The sequence below is a fragment of the Anopheles nili genome, chromosome 2, assembly GCF_943737925.1.
Source record: "Anopheles nili chromosome 2, idAnoNiliSN_F5_01, whole genome shotgun sequence".
Taxonomy (NCBI): Eukaryota; Metazoa; Arthropoda; class Insecta; order Diptera; family Culicidae; genus Anopheles; species Anopheles nili.
Window position 1 is genome coordinate 70,350,300 of NC_071291.1, and position 25,072 is coordinate 70,375,371.

General features: G+C 48.7%; 2 protein-coding genes across 2 annotated transcripts in view; one reads left to right on the forward strand and one right to left on the reverse strand.

Annotated features, from left to right (window-relative positions):
• Positions 1–6,865: 6,865 nt before the first annotated feature.
• The window catches only part of LOC128721714 (D-beta-hydroxybutyrate dehydrogenase, mitochondrial), a 30,184-nt gene continuing 11,977 nt past the window's right edge, over positions 6,866–25,072 (forward strand). Inside the window, exons 1-2 of the mRNA XM_053815493.1 lie at positions 6,866–6,889; positions 7,173–7,400. Of these exons, the coding sequence (XP_053671468.1) occupies positions 6,866–6,889; positions 7,173–7,400 (252 nt within the window). The remainder of the gene's footprint in view (positions 6,890–7,172; positions 7,401–25,072) is intronic.
• LOC128721715 (elongation of very long chain fatty acids protein 7) lies at positions 8,447–13,654 on the reverse strand. Its single transcript, XM_053815494.1, has 6 exons — positions 13,470–13,654; positions 13,171–13,361; positions 11,845–11,925; positions 11,597–11,759; positions 9,667–9,803; positions 8,447–9,444 (listed from the first exon to the last, which is right to left on the reverse strand). The coding sequence occupies exons 1-6, from the start codon at positions 13,543–13,545 to the stop codon at positions 9,148–9,150; spliced, it is 945 nt and encodes a 314-aa protein (XP_053671469.1). The 5' UTR covers positions 13,546–13,654; the 3' UTR covers positions 8,447–9,147.

Sequence of the window (25,072 nt, forward strand, 5' to 3'; positions counted from 1 at the left end):
AGAGAGAGAGAGAGGGAGATAAAAAAAAAGCTCGTTCGGCCTCCCAGTCATCCCAGTCACGGCACCAGCCATCTTGTCACGTAGGTCGGTGCCGCATGCCAACCTTGAAGCCTGCACCAGAGCCCGCAAGGTGCCTGCCGTGACCGATGATGGCCAGCGCTGATGGCCGCCATCATCAGCCGTTGGAATGGGCAGCGAAATGCGAGGCTAAAAGCTTTGCGAAGCGTCAGCGTGGGCTACCTGTGTACCTGGGTTGCGAGTGCAGCGCGGAAAAGCTGCTGCTCGGGGGATTTTTTTTTACATTGGATCTTAGTTTTTCTTTCGCCTCAATTTCCCTTTACACTACAGTGGACACGGAAGGGACACGCTGGCACGGGTGGCAGCTAAAAGGGTAAAAGATTGTGAACATAAATCTCACCCTCGGCTCCGTGCTCGTGTCCGGACGGCCTCCTAGCTGGTGGAATGCTCTCCGTCCTTTTGGTTTTTTTTTGAGCTGCGAGAGTTTTTGTTGTTGCTGTTGCTGTTCGATATCCTCCCAGGTAAACGGCGATACCCGACCGAGCTAGTCTGGGTTCGGTTGCGTTCCAGAAACACGCACGAGCAACGTGAACCTGGCGTGACGTTAATGCACTTCATGGCCACGAAATGTCCAACGAGTTCTTGAGCTGCTTTTCTTATGCTTAAAAAAGAAACATTACACTACCCGGGTGCGATTGTCATGCACAGATAAGGTGAAAATAAGCACAGCGATGATTTAACTGCAGATACTTCTCTGCTACCTTATGGTGTGAGTGTGTGCATCCAGTTAATGTACGCCTTGAACGGTTAAAAATAAACACGCTTCGTGCGAAGTAACTACTCAGCGACGCCCAGGATAGGTTTCTTTTGAAAAAAAAAACTTACTCCCGGATAGCGGATGGAGCCTTTCACGTGGCAAATGGTGGCGTTGGCGTTAAAATGTAATAACGTTATCCTCGCGAAACTATCCGCTTTCTTAGTCCATGCATCCTTGCGATTCTTCCTGCGTTGGGTGCACCTTTGAAAGCCATCCCATCGCCACCCACCAGCACCGGTAATCAGTTTGTCTAATGAAGAGTAATACGATCGGTCCGGCTGAAGTTTCGCTTGCAACGCCTTGTTGCGCGGCCGTTTGGATGCTCGCGTTAGAAAGCGAGTGTATAATAAACCACATCCACACGCGCAAACACAAAGCGATAAAAAACACAATCTCTTCGGGATGAAAATTGACCAGAGAAGCGCTCTCGAAGCTTTCGAGACCCGAAACGAGTCCCGTTGGAATGTATTTTTTTTTTTGATTTTGGACCAGAAACAGCCTCGGGTCGCGTTTAAACGGTCGAGTGACTTTAACTTCGAATGGTCATCTCACTGGCCCAGCTTTGGTCAGTGCAGCGTCCATAAAATGCACGACCCGATGCGCTTTCTCTTTTTGGCTTCGTTTCGGGCATCCCGGCACCCGGCACCCGGCTGAATGGCTTTAAACGACCCGTTTTATGTCCTCGCTGTCCCCGAGGGTCAGCCCGTGTGTTTATTGTGTTTATTTCATTTCCCTCACACCAGCTCGCGCTCGAACGATTGCACGAATGCCATCCCGTGAAGGCGACCCCCCTCTGGCAGCGGAAGTCGTTTGCATAAAAATGCATCAGAAATGACCATCTAAGCTCGCCGGACCGAAACAAGCGAGCGCGGCTGCAAACCCGTTAGCCCGCTGGTAGTGCGCGAAATTAACAGACGTTTCGGTTTGCGGCACAAATGGCGCTGCGGAAAAGCGCAACCCGTACCCGGGGCCCCGAGGCCGGACTGGTTGCAACAATTAAGCACATGCTCGGGTTGGTTGCGCGGCCAGTGGGCTGGTAAAATGGGTTGCCTTCAGTTTTCCCGGCTCCCGGCGATGGAATCAGCTGGTCGGGCTCAGCTGGAGCTTGCAGCAGCACTCGAGCTCATAAATATGCTCGAATTCAAGGTTGCCCGTGCCGTCCCGGGCCGGTTCGCTTGCCGGGAAGGGACCGAATGGCCGGCAGGACCTCGGAAGGGAATTGCGTCCTTCGTGCGACCCCGATCCTCCCCTTCATCCGCCGTTATCCTGTCGGTGACGTCATTCCGGGTAAGGTTCTCCCGAGTGAGACCGAGCGCGAGTTCACGGCTACCCATTTGCTGTGTATATATGTGTATATGTGTGTGTGGATGTCCTGGTGGATGCAGATGCAGATGCACCGGTCAAAGATGGCAGCGTCCGATGGCCGGTGGTCCAGGCATCGCGACACTGACCCGGTGTTTGGTTGCTTCGCTTTGTCGAGCGCGAAAATGGTGACACATTTCAGTGGACAGCAGAGTGCTCTACTTCGGAAGGCTATTGCTTGGGTGAGAATTGACCCTTTTCCTTATGGCAGCGATTAAAGCACGAATGCAGAGAGAATCGATAAGAAGAAAGAGCCTACCTGACAGGGTTGCGTGTTTTACAGAACTATAATATTAATTGGAAAAAGCGTTTGATGCTTCAAATTGACTTGACATATTCGACGTGCGTTATTACTGTTTATTTGAGCGTTCAGGATGATCTTTCTGAGGATCTTCGGGGTAATTAATTTCCATTTTATGTACGTTCTAAGCTTGCCCCTTTTGAGCACACTGCATGACAATTAAACTCATGTGTGATGTAACTCCTTCGATTCGCTAAGCGAATGGTTCGAAAACGATACGTATAAACAGCCCAGCATTGTTTTTTGTGCAGCACTGTATCCAAGCATCCTTGCAGTGTGCAGTAATTCAATTGTTTGCGACTTTTCACTAGCCGATAGCCGATCGGCGCTGAAACAAAATTCCCCGTTACATGGAGATAGCTGAAAAAAAAAGCAAGTAGTAATGCTTACACCGTGACCTTCGACCTTTTCGCTTGCTTGGCCAGTGCTGGACCGAGACTGCAGCTCGGTGCCGGCATCGCAAACGAGCTCGAAAACGGGCGCGTGGAGTCGGCATGACGTGTTTGGTTTGTAATTTACAACCACCCCAAAAACCGAAAGCTGACGCACCCGGAACGGATGATCGCGCGAATGATTTATAGGATTCTGGAATGGTGACTGAGCAAGAAAGAGAGAGAGAGAGAGAGAGAGAGAGAAGATTGGTGGGAGAGACAGAAAGAGCTCTAGGGATAATTTTTTGTCCGAATTTTCCCGTGGTATGTCGTCAATGGAAAACATCGTGTAGAAAACTGTACTTTTCGAACAGTGCCTCTTTCCGTTAGGCGACGGATGCAACCAAGACAGTGTCACTGGTGGGGGGTTCAAGTATCGGCACGTTTTCCGTTTGGCACCAGGAAAACCAATCCCACGCTGCCGATCTGCCACGGAAGGCGCTTTCACAAGCTTCTGGTGTAATTCCACACGTTCTTAAAGCTCGTCAACTGAACTCGTCAACTTGTGCGCTCCCCGGGAGCATCGGGCATTCTCATCACGCACCGTTACATCGACCGTCTTTGGTCGATTGGGAGCCTTCTGGCGTCAAAATCCCGTAAGCCGTCGAAAACTTCCTAATAGACGAGCTCCCAGGTGAGCTCGCACGCCGCTCACAGGGTGGCGTGGTTTTCCAAAAAGTTTCACCGTTGTCGGTGAGGACCGAGAACCGATCCACGAGCTGGGGAAACATTCCCGCCGGTCAGGATTAGGGTGGCGCCCTTTGGCAAGTGCGGTGCGAGTTTCCGCAATTAGCTGAAATCTGTTTACGCGAACCCACACCTGACGGGATCGTGTGGGTCGGATGGGAATCGACGGGTGGCGTCGGCAATGCCAATCTCGACCGCCAGAGTGCGTCATCGACAGTCAGGCACCAGAGACGGCTTAGGCTTCTGAGCGAACGTCAGACATGTCCTGGTGGAAGGATGCTGAACCGGTTAGGCTTAGCGATTGTTTTGCGAAGTGGTGTCTCTCGAGAGGAGCGTTTCTGTTTTGTTCCAGCCAACCGACAACTTCAGCTGTCCGATGTGACTGATTCATCGATAATTGACGGAAAGTGGTCACCCCTTCGGTATGAGGTTTTTGGTAGAGATAAGCGGAAAAGCGGGCTGTCTAAATTTTGAGCCACATTCCGATGACATGCAATTAGCTAAGCGAACCGTGAGATGTTTTTCCGAACGATGAATCCGAAGCAGCGTCGCCTCGAAGGCACCTGGTTCCGGAGTAATTTAAAGGGATTTTGTTTATCGCTCTATTTTAGAAACAAACAGCATCGTTCCAGCTACACCCCATGGGCTATTTGTTATTAGTCTATGAATAAACCTTCCAACTTTAAAACATTGTCATAGAATTGTGATGCAATATTGAAACTACCCTAAAAATAGGTAATCATAAACGAAAATGAAATACGTACCTGTAAAGTTTAATTTAACCAGACTTTGGAATAGTTATTGTAATGAAATTCGCAACTGCGTCGCATAAATAAATCAATTTTAGAAACTAGGTTAATCTGTATTAATGTTATTTGATGAACGCCCCAAGCTAGCTGAGTATAATCATTACGAAAGATAAATTTCCAGTATCCCTAGCTCGGCCTGTAGGCATCGCAGGTCAGCCTCCACCGCTACCATTAAATTGTATGCTTTGTATGCGCAATTTCTACCCGTTTCGTGCATTATGCGAAACAAATTTTCCGAAAATTAGCATCCAACCTTCTCCAACGGTCTCTTCACCATCGAAAATGGCTCCCCCGGGGATGCTGAAGCCGGGTAAATGATAATGGGTTGCGATCTGAGCTCCCGACAAGCTCCAACATTGACCTCCATTCTACGGGAGGTTGCAAAATAATGCTTATTGCATCGGCGACCAGACCATCCTTGACGTTCGGGAGCGCGCTTGCGGGCAGCTCGTGTAGAATTGGGGTTTCGGTTTGAGTTCCCGGTTTCGGTTTCTGCTTGTGAATGTTCTTTTACTCTCGCTGTTTTTTTTTTGTGTCTCTGTGAAAGTGAGCTGCAACCGGGATAAAGTACCGTTGAAAATGACCCCCAGAGTGCATCGTTGCGAGCTTCATTCGGAAAGCGAAAGGATCCGGTCGTTTTGGTATTCTATTGGTATGGTCGACAATTGACTTGGCTTTTGATAGTTGGCGACAATCAGAAAATTCATTTTCAGTCTGATATTGGCTAAATTTAGCTCGACTGTAAAATGGAGAATGTGTTTTCTTGTTGCTTTTCAGTTTTACTCAAAATGAAATGGCGTTAGTATAAGAATTATAAACCCAATGTTCATGAGTAAAACATTTCTTTCGCCATTTGATACACGCATACAATGTATGTTTTCCGTATAATTTATTACATCATTTTGATTTTAAGGCAAAATTGTCTTATCCATCAGTGGCCAATACGAGCACCATGCCGCTATGATCGGCTCTAATTTTGGACAAATATTTGCCGTGCTCGGCGCTCCGAATAACTCATATATATGTCAACATCCTTCCCCAGCATCCTCCAAACTGCGTGCGCAACATGCCCGCGCATACGCAAACCGATCGCGTTAGTCTCGTTGCGCAAAAGCAACTAACCACGAGGAAGCGCACCGAGTGGCGGGTGGTAAAAATAAAATGCAACATCCGACCTTCCCGCGAACAGGTGGAGCGGCCGCGGATGGAAAATGTCTCCCACTGGCCACTGGGTTGTGTCGCACTGCACGCATAACGCTCGGGCGGGTGTATTTTCGTATCCGCGAGCGAGACGAGTGATGGCATCCGCGTCCGTCGTTTAACGGTTCAGTCAGTCTGGCAGGAATATCGAACGGTTTAGCTGCACGATCGTGTCTCCCGATTTACATAGGTTAGTGCCGTCGGGACAACAATTGTAACGAAATTCCAAGACATGAAACATTAGAGAACACGGGCAACAAGTGTTCTTGATTTATTTCTAGCAAATATTTTGTGAAAGTAACCAATTAGTGAAAGTGTAATGTGCAGTGGAATAGTTCGTGTTATGCAACGCTGATCGCACAAAACTACTCGGTGTTAGCTAACGAATTCAAGACATGCATGTGTAAGACGTCAATTAGCGTAGGAGAGAAAGGCAGGAGCTATAAAGATGGTGTCTATAAAATAAACATAATGCATTCAAAATGCATTTATCATTATGCATTTTGTAACCTCTGAAAGTATGCAATTTTTAAGTGTTCTATTTATAATGTGCATCGCAACAGAATATTACAATTTTTAACATAAGTATTAAGTGGTTCCAGACGCTGCTAAATAGTTCTATATTTAAAATTTTCTTAAGTGACCTGTAAACCCGTTGTTTCCATTTATTAAAGCAATACCTGTTTTTCGCACCCTTGTGATTTTCTCTAGCCAATGTCAAGCTGCAACGCATATGCTGGTGTCTAGTCGTAGGCTCTTTTGCATACCCGATTATGATGTAGCATAGCATCGAACGAGTATTGTGGCCAATCACGTTCACAAAAGTACTCTCCTTCGACATCGCGTGCGTGCGTGTGTGTTTGCAGGCACGAGAAGGCGAACGCGCGTTTGAAGAAATCAAATTAAACATTTTCCGTACGCAAAGTTTTAATTGAGTGTCATTCGGGAAAACTCTGCTGCGTAGGTTAGCGATAGGCGTGGAGGCGAGATCTGCTTGTCCGCCAGGGTCATTCCTCCTGGAAACCCCCTTAGCAAGCTCTGGATCTTAGCCCGGTTGGGGGAGCTAGGAAAAGTTCCAGAAAACCCGGCACAAGCCAAAGTAAAGGAACATCATTACAGCAAGCATAACTTCAGGCGCACGGGTTTCCGTTGCGTTCGACATTGGCGGTTGGTGCGGTTGCTTTATTTCTACGAACAGAATAAATAAAATCCTCTGGAAGCCACAAAACTCGTCGCAATCATGCAACCGAGTACATCGAGTAAGGTAAAACAATCGGTTTGGATTTCTTCGCTCGGTTATAATTACACGCCTCTGTTTCAATTACTCCTGCATTTACGTAGAAACGGGCGTGGATAAGCTTACGAATGCATGGCAATGCCAACAACAACATCCTGAAAAGCTTTTCAGCTCGTTTTTTATTTCGTTATGACAAATTGAAACACACCACAGCTACATTAATAAATTGTCTCGGCTTGCAACCCCTCGGAATCACGATCGAACAGTTCTTCTGATTGCCATTTCTCCATCCCATCCATCTGCTTTCCAGCGACCGTCCCTCTGTCTTGGAAAGGCCGGGAAAGCGAAACGCCCGCGACAGCTGCCGTGGGATCTGATCGATCGACTGCTGGTACCGATTATTTGCTGCCACGCTGCAGCGATTCTCGTTTCCGGTGTGCTGAATCTGCTGCGAATTTCCCAGGTGTCCGCCTTCGTCCTGTTCATACTATTCACCATCCTGACCGTTAGCGGTGTGCTCGTCTACCACAGCCTCCAGGTAAGTCCATCGAACTTTGGACCAGCGACTACTTCTGCTTATTGAAGCATGCGTTGGGAATTTACCGTCGTTGCATTCGCTACGGAAGAGGAAACAGAAAGCGAAAAGAAAAAGGTGCAGCGCATAAAGAAAACCCGAAGCCCCCAAGCTTTTCGCAAACGCACTAAAAAGGCGCGCACTTGGTGGGCGCGCGCCTGTGGGAACTGCACTCGAGGGGATTGCAGCAACGGAGGCAAATAAACATAGCCATGCATAAATCTCAAACTTTCCAGCTCGAGCCGTCCCTGGTGAGGAGACGATGGGATCGAATGGAGTGAAGCACATCCTTCGCGCAAGACGGCTGCAAGTCGACAAAGCACCACCATAGCAAGTCCTTCGGTCCTTTGCTAGCTTCAGCACGGTGTGGTATGGCAACATCAAAGAGTGGGCCGCGTTCGCCCACAGAACGCTGCCCTAAATCCGTGCACCATTGTGCGTCTAGTTTGCCGAAACCTTACTCAAGGCTTCAGCTCGCGGTATGCAAAGGAAAACACTCGCCCAAACAAGCTGCTAAACGCGCACCGCCCCCAGTGGGGCGAAAGTTGCCTTCGAAGAATGTATGTTTTCGCAAACATTGTGCCGTTTTCTTTCTGCAACAAGCGGATCTGCAAGCACCTCGGGTTGCGCCGCATTGTTCTTGGCTTTGTGCCGCACTCCAGCTGCACTCGAGGATGCGGGATGGCCTTGTATCGAATCTCGCCCCTGCCGCTTCGTCTGACGTCAGCGTTTTCTTTGTTCCCAGCATGCCAGCACTTTGGTGGGTTTTTCTCGTTTTCCCGCTGGATAATTAAATTTTAACCGAAAGACACCCATTCCCCAACGCGAGCGACGCTGCACGTCAGCACGTTGCATACATTCAGGCTCCACCGGTGCACGCTGAACCGGTTCGGGGTGAATGCCGCGTTTCGGATGGAAAATTAGAGGGGAAAAACAAAACTCAACGCGCGCGCGCTTACCGTTTCTCATATCCATTTTAAATTAAATAATCTAGCAAAAAAAATGTACATCTCACGCGACGGGTTTAGCTAAACATAGTATACAAAAACAATACACTGCTCCCTGAACGATTAAGCTTCGTTTGAACGCGGGCCAACACGCGGGCTCGTACGCAAGCAGCACGCCGTCACGCGCGTGGAGTCGCACGCAGTTCGGAGGCCGGTTCGCGGACGGCAGGAAGGGAGGGAGTGGAGGCGGGAGGTCCTGCCCATTGTGTTATCCGAGAATCCGCGTTCCGCGCCACATCCGAACCGATTCCCGGGTCGGATCGATCCCATTTGCTGCCGATAAGCTTGCCCGAGCCTGGGCTCCACCTTCGAGATCAGCGCGACGGACAGCTCTCTTTTTCCGGCCTACACTCTAGCAAGCTCCTGCCGAAGGCTCCGGAGCTTGTAGAATAAGGCGCGCCCTTTTTCCGGCACCGGGACCCGCGCTGGTGGCGGGCGAGCGTTTCTGATAACCGTTTCATCCTTTGCTCCCAGCGTTCTTTGGAAACTCCCTCGTCTACCCACGACTGCGTCCGCCTGCTTCCGGTTCACTCCACTTTTCCTAGGTACGCTTTTCCGGCCACTTTCCCGGCGAGGGTGGCTTGCGTGCTCTTCGTGTTCGATTTGTGTGCGTTGTTCGGGTGGAGGAATGTGGGTAGGAATGCATGTGTGTTTGGGTGTGTGTGTGTGGGTGTGTAAGTGTTTAAAAGAGAGGTAGCACTAATCTACAGATCCTTCTTGACCTCGCCCGCCGCCACCGCCACCTGAGCCGGCCGCGTGTTCACGTCGACGGCATCCTTTGGTTTGCACTCCAACTGGTTGTTGTTCTCCTCGCCGAGCTTGCGGGTCCGGTTTGCGTCCGGGTTCGCCTTACGGATGTACGAGTGCACGTAGAACGAGCTGAACATGTAGATGAACAGACCCGCGTTCAGCGTAAGCAGAGCGGCGATCGATTTCGGGTAAGCACAGTTCGGCTGGAACTGCACTTGCACGGTGTGGAAGAACACGATAATGAACTGGACCTGCGAAAAACGGGCCGTGGAAAGAAGGATGTCAGAAAACCAGAACTTTGCGGGTTCGGGAGCGACAGAAAACCGGCCATCCGAGAACCCGTTCCCGGGGACGTCATTAAGCGCCGATAGTTTGATGGTGAAAGTGGGAGCTTTCCCTTTTGCAACGCGCCTAATGACGCCCGTCGGCGAGTGCCCGAGTCGGTGGCGAGCGAGAATCGGGTCGCTACTTACGATCTGCATCACGGTCAGGTAGCGCTTCCACCAGAGGTACTTTTGCACCTTTGGGCCCATCGCGGCCAGCATGTAATACGCGTACATGCAGACGTGGATGAACGAGTTGATGACGCCCAGGAGCGTGCCGTGGCCTCCTGTGGAATTAGAAAACGATGCGAAAAAAGAACAGTTTAAATGGCGTTCTTCATCAGGACTGATTTATGGGTGGACTTTGTAGAACATTAGCACACGCACCGGAAACTCGCTGTTGCGAGACGCTTTATATTTCGAAAGCCACATATTTTTGGATGTTCTTAACACAACCATAAAAGTTCACTGTACTGAGGTTCGCTCGGATGAGCAGGTTTCGTTCACGAGACTAATGAGACAGGTGATGACCGGCTCCAAACACGCTTTAGCAAGGCGGAAATCGCACCAACATCAAGACCCAATTGATCAAAACCCTCCGGAAGGAGTGCCTCAAACAGTCTGCGCTGTGGTTAATTCATTAATTATGTTCCCGTTGAGCTGCGGTGGCTCTGAGGCTCATCCGACTTGATGGTTGCGTTGAATTCGTCGCTTCTAAAGCAAACAAACCGCGCAACCCTTTCAAAGCAAAGGCGTCACAAAATCACAAACTTTTTTCAAAACCATCCATCCCCACCATCTCGGAGATCAATGAGCTTTGTTTCGTGTTTGCCAGCTGGCGAGGTTGAGGCGCAAGGTCACACAACGGAGGGTTTGTGTTTCGATCAGTTCCCAACGCCAACGAGCGCGAGATTCGCAATCGCAGAGAGATTCCGCAACTCGGTGGCATATCATCCTGTGAAAGGTGACGGAGTTAGATGAAATGCCAGTTGCAAATGCCAATATTCCGCTGCAAACTATATTCAATCTGTTTCGCGCTACACTGCGCCATTTCTTTTCGTACTAACATCGGTGTTTGCCTTTTTGAGGGGAATAATTGGACCGGTTTTTGGGGCATTCGACAGCCCGTGATGACGTGTATCACTCTTGTACAGCTAATACGATTGCATTTTGTATCAGAAATCGCTTATCGCCACGAATGGAAGCTGTGCGAATACTCAATCTAATACTACCGAAGAACGCAACAACCACACGAACCGATCCATTGAGCCATTACCATTTCGTGGAAACATGGAACTCAACGACATCGTTGGAAGTGCGTCCACAGAAATTCATCCGATTGTTACGAACACCTGCGATTGTGCCACCGACCAAATGACGAAACGCCTCCGGTGTCCGCAATAATGGTGCGTCGGTTACGTCGCTTTGGTTCGTGAGCTTGATAAGTTAAACGGCACGGTTTGCCGGCGAACTGTGGCAAGAACTGACGACGGTTGGCCGGATCGGTGCCATTTAATTGATTTTTGTGGATGCACATCTTTTATTCATTCGCCAGTGATCGTACGCCGGCGATAAGATGCGTTGGAATAAATTTTCATCTCCTTAAAGCGGCACCTCACGCAAAACAGAAAGGTTCTCGAGGCTCGCAGTCATTCCGAGTCTCCGAGAATTGTCATTCAAACACGCTAATGCTTCGCTTTCGTGCATGACGGCGGCTCAAGGGTAATGTCGTTCGGGTTAGACTTGAAATGCGCCATCGAGAAATGCAAAACGGACCTGCGAACCAGCCGGCGAAAAGGAGCTGATGCGTCCAAGCGTGTCCCTGACGGGCGATGGCGGCTAATTAGCGTGATTCGGTGGCCATCGACCGGTAGCCCTCTGCTACCGTGTGTCTTTGGAGCAGTTGTGGAGTCGCTACCGATGGACTGAGATTTTCGGGCTGTTTGCTCTTCGCATCGTACCGCGAAAAACGACCCACCGAGAGACATCACCTCTAAGGGAGGCCACCCTTGTACGAGTGGTGACCTTCAGCCTGGTGTCAACGTGCTACTATCAGGTGAGTTTGCCACGGTTTACTTACCGGCGAAGTATTTGACGCCGATGAAGCCACAGACAGGCATCAGAGTGTGATGGTAGACGTGCAGGAACGAGACCTGGTTCTGCTTCTTGCGCAGCACGAAGAACACCGTGTCGAGCAGCTCCACGACCTTGCACATGTAGTACATCCAAACGGCGCGTGCCATCTAACCGGAAAGGGTGAAAACGTGACAAGTTGTAGTATTTTTTTTTCTCATAGAAAATTGGATGAACAAAAAAGCTCATACGAACCCTAATCGCGACCGGGTTTCGGCTGTAGTCCACGGGTTGGCAGGAGTAATTGTAATGTTTTCGCCATCCGCCTTCGATTCCCTGTAGAAAGATGCCAAATAAGTTAGCTTTTTTTAAATCAGAATGCTATCATGCTCAAAACAGCAATATTTCCCTCCTTTTTGACCTGAAGAAGTAAAGCTCTAGCCGCAGTTTTCATAAGAAAAACGAAACCAAATCGACCGTATCACGTTACAGATGCACCACAGACGATCACTCGACCGGATACACCTGCCGCTAACGTGTCAATTATCCAAGAGTGTCGGTTGCGTAAAGAGATGTCGTTCCATCATTAATAGCACCCTTCATCGGCTCATCAGGCACGTGGGAACTACCCGTTTATTGGGTAGAAAACCCAAACCCAAGCAAAACAATGCCCTCTCAAACGGTGGCGGTTTAGTAGAGCAATTGAATTGCGCTGCAGTAAATTTTAAAATCATTTCGGTGATGCTTCTATTGACCAAAATAAAAAGTACAAAAGCTTTTGCAGCCCCGTGTAAAACGTAATCGCTGGAAAAGTAAACCGTTTTTGTGGGCTGTAAATGAGACTTCTCGGTTAGATATCGTTTCAAAACAAAGCTAAAAGCTTATATTTGACACGAAAGCGTTGGTTATAATTGTTTCCAAGTTAAAATTTGTGTTTTTTTGCAATAAAAAAAACAACAATGCGATGAATAGTTTCAGCGCGAAATATGTTTAACATAAATTTTCGATCTGTCGATTGCATCGATAAGCGAACAAGCCAATGACACTTCCTGGTTGTAGCACCTTCCTTCACAAACAACCGGTCTCGTGGTGTTCGAGCTAATGGATGTAAATAAAAAAAGGCTTCAGCCTAACCTGTCCCGCTTCGTTGCGGTGCTTGGAAGCTGCTGCAACTTGAGCATCCGGGGCTTGTGTTGCGCTATACTACGCTGAATTTTGAAGCCGCTCTATTTCGGTGTAGGAATCGTTAAACGAACGAGATACGAAACGAGAGGAATGGAGCAAAAAAAAACAACCTCAACGAATGACGCCATAGACGCCGGTATCGTGGAGACGTTTGTGTTTTGGACGTTTCGAAATCGATGTCGATTACATAAATCAAAATACTAATTCGACCGAAGAGGGAAGTCAAGCGTCGAAAAAGAGAAGAAAATGAAAGCACGCAAGTCGGTGCAATTTTACCCGCTTGTGGGGAGAATTTCTTTGGGGATTATACTTTTATAGCGATGTGTGAAAATGCGCAGGAAGGAAAAGTCGATGATTTGAACGATGATTTATGTGAATAAAAACCCACACACTCACTTCGTACACTAACACGATGCTAAGCAGCACCTGGACTGCATTGTACGCAATCAGGACGTTTTCCAGCTTGAAGGGTTTCCGCTTTGCCATGTAGCGCGGTCCGGCGTACAGGCAGAAGTACAGGTACGTCACGAGGATCATGATCAGCGGCGTCATCGATCCGGACAGGAACCACTCCTTCGTGCGCTCATCTACAATGGGAAACGAAACACACAAGCACACACGCCAACCGCACACATGCCATCATTATCATTATCGAACAGCAATATTTTGCCATTTTTGTTAAGAAGGACACGCACCTTGATTGTCAACGAAAAACTTCATCACTCTGCCCAGGACACCGTTGGTGGGTTCACTAATGACGTTTGGATCCATGCTTTCTTTGATGGTTTGATTTGTTACGCTACTACGATATTCTTTTCTCTCACACGCGCACTAACACGCCCGTTCTGTGCACTTGCGCTGGTTTTTCAGTTTTTAGCTCACTTCCGTTGCTCTTTTCGAACGACCGACAGAGCAGTACTGTGCGCTTTCGGGACTGTAACTTCCCTTCGCTCCTGTTCGGGATGATCTGCGAAAACGAAACGGAAAGTAAAACGTGATCAAATTGCATCCAGAAAAGGTGAACATCCCACCACACACACGCAGGGTTTGTTAAAAACGCGGGTCTCGAACAAACCGCGGCTCGAATAGAACCACCTTTCAAAGACACATTCCAATCGCGACGAGGACGACGCTTATCAGTTAATGGCACTTCAACGCGAAAGACAACAAAAAAAAAGGAACGGAAAACCCTAATACAAAGGAAAGAAAACGAGATCCGCGCCGTGTGAGGTGAGACAGCGTTAAACACAAGCCACCATTACCCGCTAGTGGCCACGTTGGGCTGTCCAAGAGACAACGGCAGCAGCAGTAGTAGTAAAGTTAAGACAGCAGGTTAGGACGAGTCCTGCCACACACCGTTCCGAGCGCGTGTCCGTATCGAACTGATCGCTTGCTAGCTGCGAGGAACCGGAGAAGCGCCCAAGCGCCAACGAAACCCGAAAGCCGCGAAACCGTAAACCGGAGCCCACGAGCGCGCCACTGAAAACTGGACGAATTTTACTACACCCTGCTTCCACCTCCAGACCCGAAATAGGCTGAGCTTCCTGCCCTCTACCAGCACCAGCACCCTTCGGACGGCCAGGCACACACACACACACACACACGTACCGACGCACACCAGCACAACCAATGGCGGTGGAATTGATTTTCACACCGCGCCAAAGCGAGAGATTCCGACGAAAGACTGCAACAGTGGCACAAGCGACGAACCGGCGAAATCCCACCCTAGCCCACGAGGGTGGGGTCGCGCGTTGTTCGTACGAAGGGTGAGGGTGGAAAGGGGGAGGTTTGTGGGGTTGCTGCGTTTGTTTGTGATAAAAGCAGAGCGATCTTTTCAGCCACCAAGCCCCATTCGTCGCTACCACCCACTCTCAATTTGTCTTATCGCGCGTGTCGGGGTCGTGTGTGCGATGGCGGCGTTGGCCACGGCAAAAGAGGTCAACCTTCTTCGTCATCTCGCCGTCCGCAGTCTGCACCGCCCCACGGGGACAGGGATGCACAAGGCAGACAACACCACCCGAGTCCGGAGCTCGAGCTGAACTTACATAAGGCCCGACCCGCTCTGGCAGGCCCGTCCGGCGATGTGCGACACCAGTTTTTTGAAGGTCGCGACCCGGTCGGCACAGACCCACTCTTGTGGCCAGTGGACTGTGAGTGTGTGTGTGTGTGTGCATCCACGACACGATGCGTGAGTGTGTTTGAGGACAGGTCGCAAAAAAAAACTCATCGACATGCGACCCTTTTCATTGAACCGGAATGGGAAGACGTTGCACGAAACGGAACGTGCACGTCGAAGGGTTCGAAGGTACCTTGAAGCTTTCATCAGCTGACCGGGCGTTGGTCTGGAAGATGGTTGGAAAGCTCCCATTTTTCGGTGGCAAATGGACGCACTTCCAACGATTGGTTTGGGCTGGAAATTTAAAACTCCCGCAACACCGGCTAGTTTTCATTGATGAAGCATTGTCTTTTTCACGTTTTCCGCGTGAGGTAATACTCGGTGGCTGGTCTGCAGGCTGTCACTTGAATCACCCTAAAAGACCCGCAGCTCAGCTCCCGTCAGTCAAATTCAAAACACCACTAGAGAAGAGGGAAAAAAAACAATCTAACTTCCCATTCGACCAGCTTAGTCAGCCGCTTTATGACGCAGCGCACAGGTTGCATAAGACCACACCGGAGCCTATCCGGGGAAGCCATCATCTGGCCAGTCGGCGAAAGGGGGTTTCTCTTTAGGGCGCTTGAGAGCGCCAGAGAAAATTAACCTTCCTTCAGCTACCAATCGGCGCAGTTATCAATTGACGCTGACACATGCATCTTGAGCCGCCCAAAGTCTGCCATCGATTTTGATAAACTGGTTTCGTTTTGGGGCCCATTTTTCATTTGCTCAAGATCTCCGAGTTTTGCGTGAGGTTTGGGTGTGTTTATTTTTTGTTTCTCTCGCACGTTCGCGTTATCACAACGCCACGCCACCTTTCCTGTGGCACTGCGGAAGTGTAAATTAGGTCTCAAAATCAATTCCCAACGTTCAATGCTAACAGCACGATCGGGCGCATGGTTCCGAAAACGCTCTCAACTCGATCGGTGGTTTGGAAGGTTAGACAGCTTTTTTACCTCGCTCTTGTGTCGAATTATTAGTGCTGCCTTCCAAACAAATCCACAGCCTGCTACTACTGCGCAGGGTGTTAATGAAACGTCAGGCTAGAGACTGGCCGATTGATTAGGTCTTAATTCGATTTGTTTATTTCCTTTTTCTTCCTCGTTCCTTGAAACTTAAAACGGCTGAACGGAAAATCTCGTTTGCAATGAGTTGCTATTGACGGCTTGGATTGATTTTTATATATGCTAGATCATTTTGAACCTCTCGGATCAGCTTAAAGCATTGTATGGTACATTAGGATTCGTCATATACTGTCATATATATTCGTCATATATTTTCCATTGAAATAACATCTGCTTGTTACCAATACTTTTATTGTCTTGTATTTTGTTTGTGGCTACAAAATAAAACGATCAATTCATAATCCTATAGAGGATCAAGCAAACCCAATTCGCATGTAAACATGACCTTTAAAAGCCGTAAACAAGCTTAAGAGAACCAAAGCTAGCTACTTGCTTAGTGATCGCTTAAAAATTGAGCGTTTTATATTGGCATAAATGCACGTCAAACCACATGGCGCATGATTGTCAATCACGCCTATCAACCATGCCTTAATCCAGCAATCTAACTACTCCAGCCAGCACAAAAGCACCCTGGACTCACACAAAACTCAGGCGTCGTAAATAATGCTCGAAACATTGACCGACTTGCTTGCACCGGTGCAAGCAAACACCAAGGTCTTCCCCTTTTGGATCGGCTATGCAAAATGCCATTTCGCTCGACGTGCCAGAAATCGGCCCAGCCAGCACTCAAACGATGGTTGTTGTCTTCAACGACGACACCATCCGGCCGACGGTTCAATAACCCACACTGACCCGGGAAGGCCGGCATGACGAAAGTGCATTCGTGTGCATTTGAGCCCCGCACGTGGACAGACGTGGTCGTTCGACGTTGCAAAGTTCAACCAGCGCCCCGATTTGCCCTCGATTGCGATTCGTCTGCCTGTCTGAACTCGGTTGCAGCCCGAGCACAGGATGGCTCGAGGGACACCGATGCAACCACGCTGAAGGTGGGTGGAGCTGCATTTAGCATCAAGCTTAGCCTCTCCGGGGACTGTGCATTACCACCGGGCGGAGGATGAAGAGGCCATGAGATAGAAAAATATCTTATTTTATTGCAACTAGCCGCATCTATCGAACGAGCTAGGCAAGTTGCGAAATCCTCACTCTTACACTCACTAACTAACGAATCGCCCGCAGCTCCAAATGGGGGGCCAGTGTTTTGATGTCCTTTTCTATCTCTCTCTCTCTCTCTCTCTCGCTCGTTCGTCGTCTCACTTTCGATTAATGATCCACGTGACGACGGTGTGGTACAAAGAACGAAACGCCTCTCCGGCCGGCCACCGGCTTTGTAATAATAATTTCACGCTTCCCTTTCTGATCCGCTCGTTGCATACCTGTGCCACCGTTTGAGCGGTTCGATCACCAATTGCAACACGATCGCAAGGTAGAACGTATTGCACGGATCATGCACCGCGTGATTGTTTCATTCTTGATTTTGCGGGTAGGAAAATTCAATTTCCACCCGCGGCAAAACCAAAACAACGTGTCCCAAAAAGTGGGCCACCAAAGGCCACCGTTGGGAGTGCTAGAAAAATAATCTCAACTCGGCAGATGACACCGATCGAACCTGAAACCGGTCCACCCTAGCTATGCCCGCTGCGTTTGACATATTCGCGAAAGACGAAAATGGAAAGAGAGCTCGATTTTTGCATGCCAACCCGTCCAACGTCGTAGCCGCGTAACGAAAACAAAACGGTGTCCTTTGGCGTGTGAGATCGCATCGTTGGGCAATCGTCTTCACCAGGACTGACGTTATGTGACCTCCGATCGGGGTCAAACCGTTGCGTGACGCCGCGGTTTGTTTTGTGGCATTTAATTCTATTACACCGCAACCGATCGTGCCATGAAACAAAAACATACGCCCGGGGTATTGATTCGAGTCAGTCCATCGGTCACGGAATCGCAACCAAGTGCAACCGAGAGTGGTGCTGGTGCAGACTCGGTGCCTGCTGGATTGCATTTGCCCGACTAGTCGACCTCGCAAGGCCGCAAAACACCACCAAGGTTCCAACGAATGCAGCTTCCACGCAGGTGTGGGCGTACGACAACCTACGCGAAGACCGTACCGTTCGGTTTCCATCCATTTATTCATGCCGATTGTTGTGGTTTGTTTTCCCATTTTATTACGTTCCCACTTGTTCTGCCCTTTCCATGGGCGAGCCCTTTCGTGGAGGGTGGCATTTCTTCTAGTCTGTGTGTTTTTCTCGCTTCATCTTTCGCTCGCCAGCTCCGTCGCGAGTAATTAATGAGCCGCTTTTGCGTAAGCGTGAACCCGCGCGCGAAAGCCGCGCGGTGTAAATCGTATACGCTGGGCACGTTATGCACTCGAGACGCCAGTCAATCTTCTCGATACGAGCCCCCGGGGTGGACCGTTTTGTCTCATTTCTTTTGACTCGACGCGACTGGTGACAAGGTGGAAAAAGCTCCTCCAGTTTGGCCACACAGCATGGCTTTCTTAATAATTGAAAAGAAAAACGCTCTCACACACATTCGCGCTTCGCTTCCAATACAAATGCCAACCAGGAGGAGAAGAGGGTGATCTACATTCGAGGCCACACCGCACGTGCCACCCGCTAAGGCGTGACGAGGCGTGCCGCAAGAGTGGCTATAAAAAAGTTAAATTTTTCGTACCCGAGTTGAAAACAAAACTAAAATTAAAGTCACCATACAGGACGGACACGAGACGGAGGCAAGAGAGGTCTCTTTTGACAGAGCACGGAGGACTGCCAACGGTGGCACACATTTTATGAATTTCATTTTGTTTCTAATAATAATTTTTCTCTATTTCTCGCTCGAACAACCTTCACCCAATCGGGTGCCCAGGGAACCTCTTGTGTCGTATGTATGGGCTCGCCAAAGGGCTCACACAGTGGCTTCATTCAAACGAATGAGGGAAAACCCTGAGCTTGTTTTGGTGCTTTTGGTGAAGATTTATTTGAATGTATAATTTTGTTTTTTTTTTCTTAAACATCCTTGCGAAATAAAGCGGTATCGTAGTGCTTTTGTAATGGCGTTTTTGTAACGTAGGTTTCTCAAAGTGAAGGTTTGTGTAATTAACCCCAGATGAACAAATACGCCCTTCTTTGCTCAACGCTCGATGAAGCATTGGAAGAAAAATTGAGTAAAGTCGCTTGCATTAATCGTTCTCGTTTGAAGTGACGGTATGTGTCTGCATATCGCATTTGAATAGGGTGCATTTAAAATGTTTCGTGCATAACTATTGCATTATTCAATGCTAAATTATGACAAAAAAGAAATAAGATCAACAAACAGCTTCTTTTGATCAAGATTTATCTCATATTGCCACATACTTTCGACATAAATACGACGTTGGCGAGAAACGGCTGACCATAATCTATTTGCTTCCGTTAGAGCAAAGTTCCTTCTGATAGCTTTTCATACGCACTGATACATTTACATTTATCAAACGCACCAGAAACAACTAATCTCTCACTTTAAATGTTGACTTTAATGACATTCACAACGTAAAGGTGTTTGAAGTCATGCATACCGACTGGCCTTCCATTAGTGCTTTATATCTTTTGCAACAAAAAACACAAGTTGCCGTAAAAGCTTCAGTGGTTCTAATGAAAAAAAAAGTCATTTGTTTGGTTTAAATTAAATTGCTTCCTAACACACGAGAGCCCTTTGAGGGCTTTTTTTCTCAATCCCATCAACAAAGCAACCTTCAAAAAATAGCTGTACAGTTGTCATCACGAACAGCAGGCCTCGACAGACCGATGACACCACCATTCAACGTGCCGTTCGTTGCGGAATTTCCCGCTCACATCACCAAACGGCACGATGCAATGCAACGCCGCAGCACCGAAGGCTCGTTTCGTACGCCATTCCATTTCCATCTGGCACCCTTCCGAGCGGGTTTGATTGGCATTACCACCGCCGGTACACGCGTCGCGGAAGTGATGGCTCGTGTTGGGTTATCAATTCCGACCCTGCGAATCCCGCCAACGTTGGCATGCGCATGTCCGATCGCGCCCTTCGTCCTTCGCGGTGGCGTTAGCTAATAAATTCACCATCCACCGGCGACTACGAACACTACGAGGGGTTGCCTTTTTTGTTGACGTCATCGCTGCTGGTTTCCAGTTTCAAAAACCGATGCACCGCAGGTACCGATCCTCACTTGCTTGCACTTGATCTTGCACAAACAGCCCCGGATTCAAACGGATTCGGTTTGCGTCCGTGACCTTAACCGCGCCGATCATCGGTAAATTGAACGCGGTCAAAACGAGTGCGGTTTCAATTGCGCGACCTTCATCGGAGGGCCACAAACGGCGATCGTCAAGGTCACGCCCAGCCAGGCGCGTACTTGTACTTGATTTTATGACCACCTTGCACGAGGCGCCATGCTCCACATCTTCGCCTGTGGCCCGGTTTTTGGAGCTTCATTTCACTCGCGAGCGCACACAACCACTTTCACGCTCGCAGCCTCTCGCAGCGGTTGGGTTCGAACCCGTGCTGTGGTTACGCGTGCGTGCCCATTTCTTCGGACGCTGGATGATGTAACGCCAGCGTGGGCTTGGGGTGACGAGTTACGGCATCTTGCGAGTTTCATGGCTCTCGCTTTCGGTTAACTTGAGAGGGGAAATGTGGTTCACCGAAAGCGTTACAATTTTTATTCAAATAATAAGCCGTGATTTGAGAAAAAAAAACACGGTTACATGAGTCTTGATCCATTGGCTACTCAAGAGACACTTTCCTTGGCCATTCCCATGGTCAAGACTAATTGAACGGCAAACAAACTCCCTGGGAAATGCAAGAAAGGCAGCACCAGTACCCAACCAAGCGACCGGGTACGGCACCGGGCGCATTAAAAAAGAGCCCCAAAACTGGTTTCGAACGCTCGCGGGGACCGGTTTCTGGTTGGCAAAAGGGGGATGATAAATTTCTACGCACCCGGGCTCGGTGGGAAAGGTGAACCGATCGAGCTGCGACTTTGGGGCGGATTCCATCGATACGCGGATGTTTGCGATGGCGACAGCGGCGAATGCTATTTGTTCTGAATTCTACCGAACCGATCAGCTTGATTGAATGCTCAGAATGCGTTTAATTACGATCGTGTTTGATTTGGTTCACGTTTGAATGCAACTTAAAAGCTTCTATGCCAATCACTATATTTGCTCAAAAGCTTTTACGCTTTCAAGGGCTGCTAAGAACTGCCTCATTGCATGTTTAATCCTTTGAAAAAATACTTCTTACCGCTTTAATCGAATTATTGGAACTCGTCGGGCATTCGTCATTGTCGTTTTTGGTTGAAATACATCACCCAGGTGATGAGAGAGCGTAATTCAACCATACCAATCGCTATTGAAATTGCTTTGTAATATCGTACACAACACGCACGGAACCCCTGACGGAATGGTGGTGTAGGCAAACAAATCAATTGGCCTAATTGAAATTGGCACGTTGAGGTAAACGAGGCGAGCCACCGAATTTATCCCCAGCTGTCGGGCGGGACATGAGGGAGTCGCAAATGAACGAGAGAGAAAAAAGCTCAATTTCATCAACCACTATGAGTTGGCGTTTTACTGCGTTTTATCCAGACACACCGCGGCATCGCGCTGCAGGCTTGCAAATGAGCGTGATTAATAGATTATGCTCGAATAATAGAGCCCGAAACGGACTCGGGCGGTTTTATGATACGTCGCGGTATCGGGAGCAAACGGGCCCCCAGTGAAAGTGATTTAATTGCGGGCTACTGATGGGACTGGGGCGAGGACAAAAGCTGGTGATTGGGCTTAGGGTTGGTTGCTTTTACGATGCTGTCAGCATTGCCACATGGGCCTGCTTATCGGGGTGGCTGAAAATGCATGCGTGATTTGGCTTTTTCAAATGGCAATCAGTTGCTCAGATAAATTTGTTGGTCAGATGAATGTTGGTTGCAAAAAAGCTTTAAACTCAACTGAGAAGTAATCTTATGAAACATTGATGAAAAATAGATAAAAAGCGACACATATATCCATCTAACGATTCTCTTTGATTTGTTAAATAGGAGCTCATTTATACACCCAAGGCAATCGGAGTTGGTTTACTTGGAGATATTTCTCTAATTTCACGAAAAACTCACGGTTCTAATTACCACCCAAAATAAGACTAACCTTGTCCAATTACACGCGATTTAATTTCGATCGCCGCAAAAAACAAACGCTCACGCCTGGCGACAAAGTGTCTCTCATTGCACCCCGCGATCCATGTCCGCGACGGAAGCGTGTGGAAAATAAACCCCCTTCATTGCCACCTCATTACCGGCGAGTCGTAAAAAAAAAAAAAGAATGTCGACAAATCACTCAAACGAGCATTGCGCCGCAATTAACCACGCGCGCGAGTACCGACGCGTGAAGCCGCGTGGGAAGCAGCACCGTGCGCGAGGAAAATTGAACACCATAAAACACGGTGGGCCAGTCTCTCAAATAAACCGGCATCAACCCGTCTCGTCACCATTGCCCGGGTGGCGCTCGAGTGGGCAATGAAGAGTGCAAACAAACACAATAATCACAATCGCAAGCTTTTCCTTGCAAATATTGGCGCCGCAGATCGTGTCCCGCGGGTGGAAATGGGCTCGTTTTTTTTCTGTTCGGTGGGAAAATCGCAGCAGAACACCGTGCTCGAAGCGAGAATGACATAAACGCACCGCGTGCACACGAGCAGAGCCCAATGAATGCATTTTCAGCGCCCACCCGCCGAGAAGCGAGAGCATTTGCATTTGTTTCCTGTATGTCGCTGGAACCTTGCGGCAGCCGGCGTGCCATTCCGGCGGGCTTAATGCTAATGCTGACTTTATTCGCTCTTCCGCCAGGGTTTCGATGCCACGCCAGGGTCAACGGGTTTGATGGCGCGATGCAACACCACGGACCCTCCGATGCACGCGATGGTTGGCGATGTTTTCCGAAAAAAAGTGGCAAAAATAAACCGCTCCTGGTTTGCCTCGAAATTTTGAAGGCCGCCCGAATCTACGTCTGTTTCTGGACTGGATTCCGGAAGTGAAAAACAAGATCGAAGAAACGAGATAATTCCAGTTTGGTCAAGATCGCAGATCGTCAATGAAACGTCGGCGTGCAGCTGCATTTTGCTATTTGGTTTTTCACAACCATTGGTTTTATTTTGTTTACATTGACGAAGTTTTAAATAAACCTCACGTTTCGAAGCGACCCTCTCTCATTTGCGTCATCTCAACGCTTCCGTTTGGGAGACTTCGAAGACACCTCAATTAACAAACGAATCGCCACCCGAATCGGCGATCGAAACGCCTCAGTGAGGCTCGAATGAGTTGGCATTACGTGTTTACTTTTCGAACCATCGGGAAAAAAAGGTGACGCAAAACGGGTCCCGATCTCCGGTAGGGAATCTCGGTCCCAAATCTGGACCGCCCGCTACGAGGCTACCTGCTGAATGTGACCTTTGACGCGTGCCCTCAGCCGGGGATCGGTCAGGGCTGATAAAAACCCACTCCGACGGGAAGCAGCTCCTGCATAATGGCGGCCAGCAGCGATTTTGCTGATGACTTTGTGCGACAGATGCGAACACATAACTGGAAAGACGGGTCGGCTGAAGTCTGAAGTCTGGGAATTCTTCTTCCATTATCTTAGCGCAATCGGAAAATCACGGCTTCTGGAAAATTCTGGCATCGGAAAAGTCTTCCTAGGAAACGTGTTTAGGTTTATGGCTGCCAGTTGAGTTGCCTGTATTTTATTGAGTAACATTCAATGGTTCAAATGGATTGTAGATTGTGCAATTTAAAGCCTCTCAGATTGACTTTAAAGCGTAATGTGGAATGCAGCAAGTAACTACCCTAGCAAAAAGACCCACGACCTCCTATAACTAGTCGGTCATGGTCACGTTTCATTTCGTGGGCTAACGCTTAATCCTACTCATACGCCTAAGATCAGTTGAAGGTCCTGTTGCGATCACCTACTGCTCTAGCTCTGATTAAGCAGAAGTTGCATCTTGCATCAATCTTTAGCTCGGGTCAATCTAATTAACCTAAGCCGTGTGATCGTCGTGCTCCTCTCGCTCACCACCTGTTTAGCGTCCTCATCCAGACTCTTTTTACCGCACCCAAACAATTAACCCCAAGTGTGGCGGTAAAATCATTAGCGCAAATATTGATCCCTAGCATCCAACCACAAAAACGAGGGTACATAAATTCGTGTTGAAACACGTACCTCTCGTGAAATCGAGAGCTAAACGCACACGCGCGTTTAGTAGCACGTGCGGATCAACCCGGTGAAGGCCGATCGAGACATCAGTTTTGCTCAATCAGATACCGTCTTTATCTGGGCTGCGTTACTCCAGCGTTACCGCAGCTCGGGGAGAAGGAAACATCAGCGTTGTTTTCGGTCGCCACAGATGCGCGTTGACGAAATGGCATCGAGGAAATCGCGCCTTACCTAAGGCGTCTGTGGTGCGCATTTGGTCGCCTCCGGGGAAACACCATTTCTCTCGAAACCGTGCATGCATTTGGCAGACGGTTCCAACGAGCCGTCTCGACGCGATGGGTTACATAATCAACCGAAGCGGATTTGAAGAAAAAAAAACGAGATAAAAAAGCACCCTCTCCACCATCGCTTAGTACGGTGGTTCGCTTTTTTAGTAGGTAGTTTTAGTTAACCAAGCTGCTGGAATTCAGTGGGCTCGATTTTTGGTGGTTTAGGGACGTTACAAAACAACCTTTAGAAGCTCTCTGGGTGGGAAGCCCAAGCCGTCGATCACCGTTGCCTCCAGACGTTCGATCACTCTTCTGTCACCTTATCGACGTTGGGTCAACCATTTGAAAGTGAGGTCAACTCAACACCTGAGGGTAAGCCCTACTGATAGTGTGCGCCCCTTCAACGGGTTACGTTCGAACGGAAATTACACCGATCTAGCACTCGCCCGCAGACGAACGGATCTAATGAGCCACCGACTGTTGGACTTTCTAAATTTAAATCGCAACACTCAGCAAAAGGGGAATCCTTGAGACAGAGCGAAAAAGCAAACACCTTTAGCGAAAAAGCAATGCCGATCGTTTCCTCGACGTGGCCAAATTTACATGTATGCTAATGTAGAACCGGATTCAAGAGTGTCC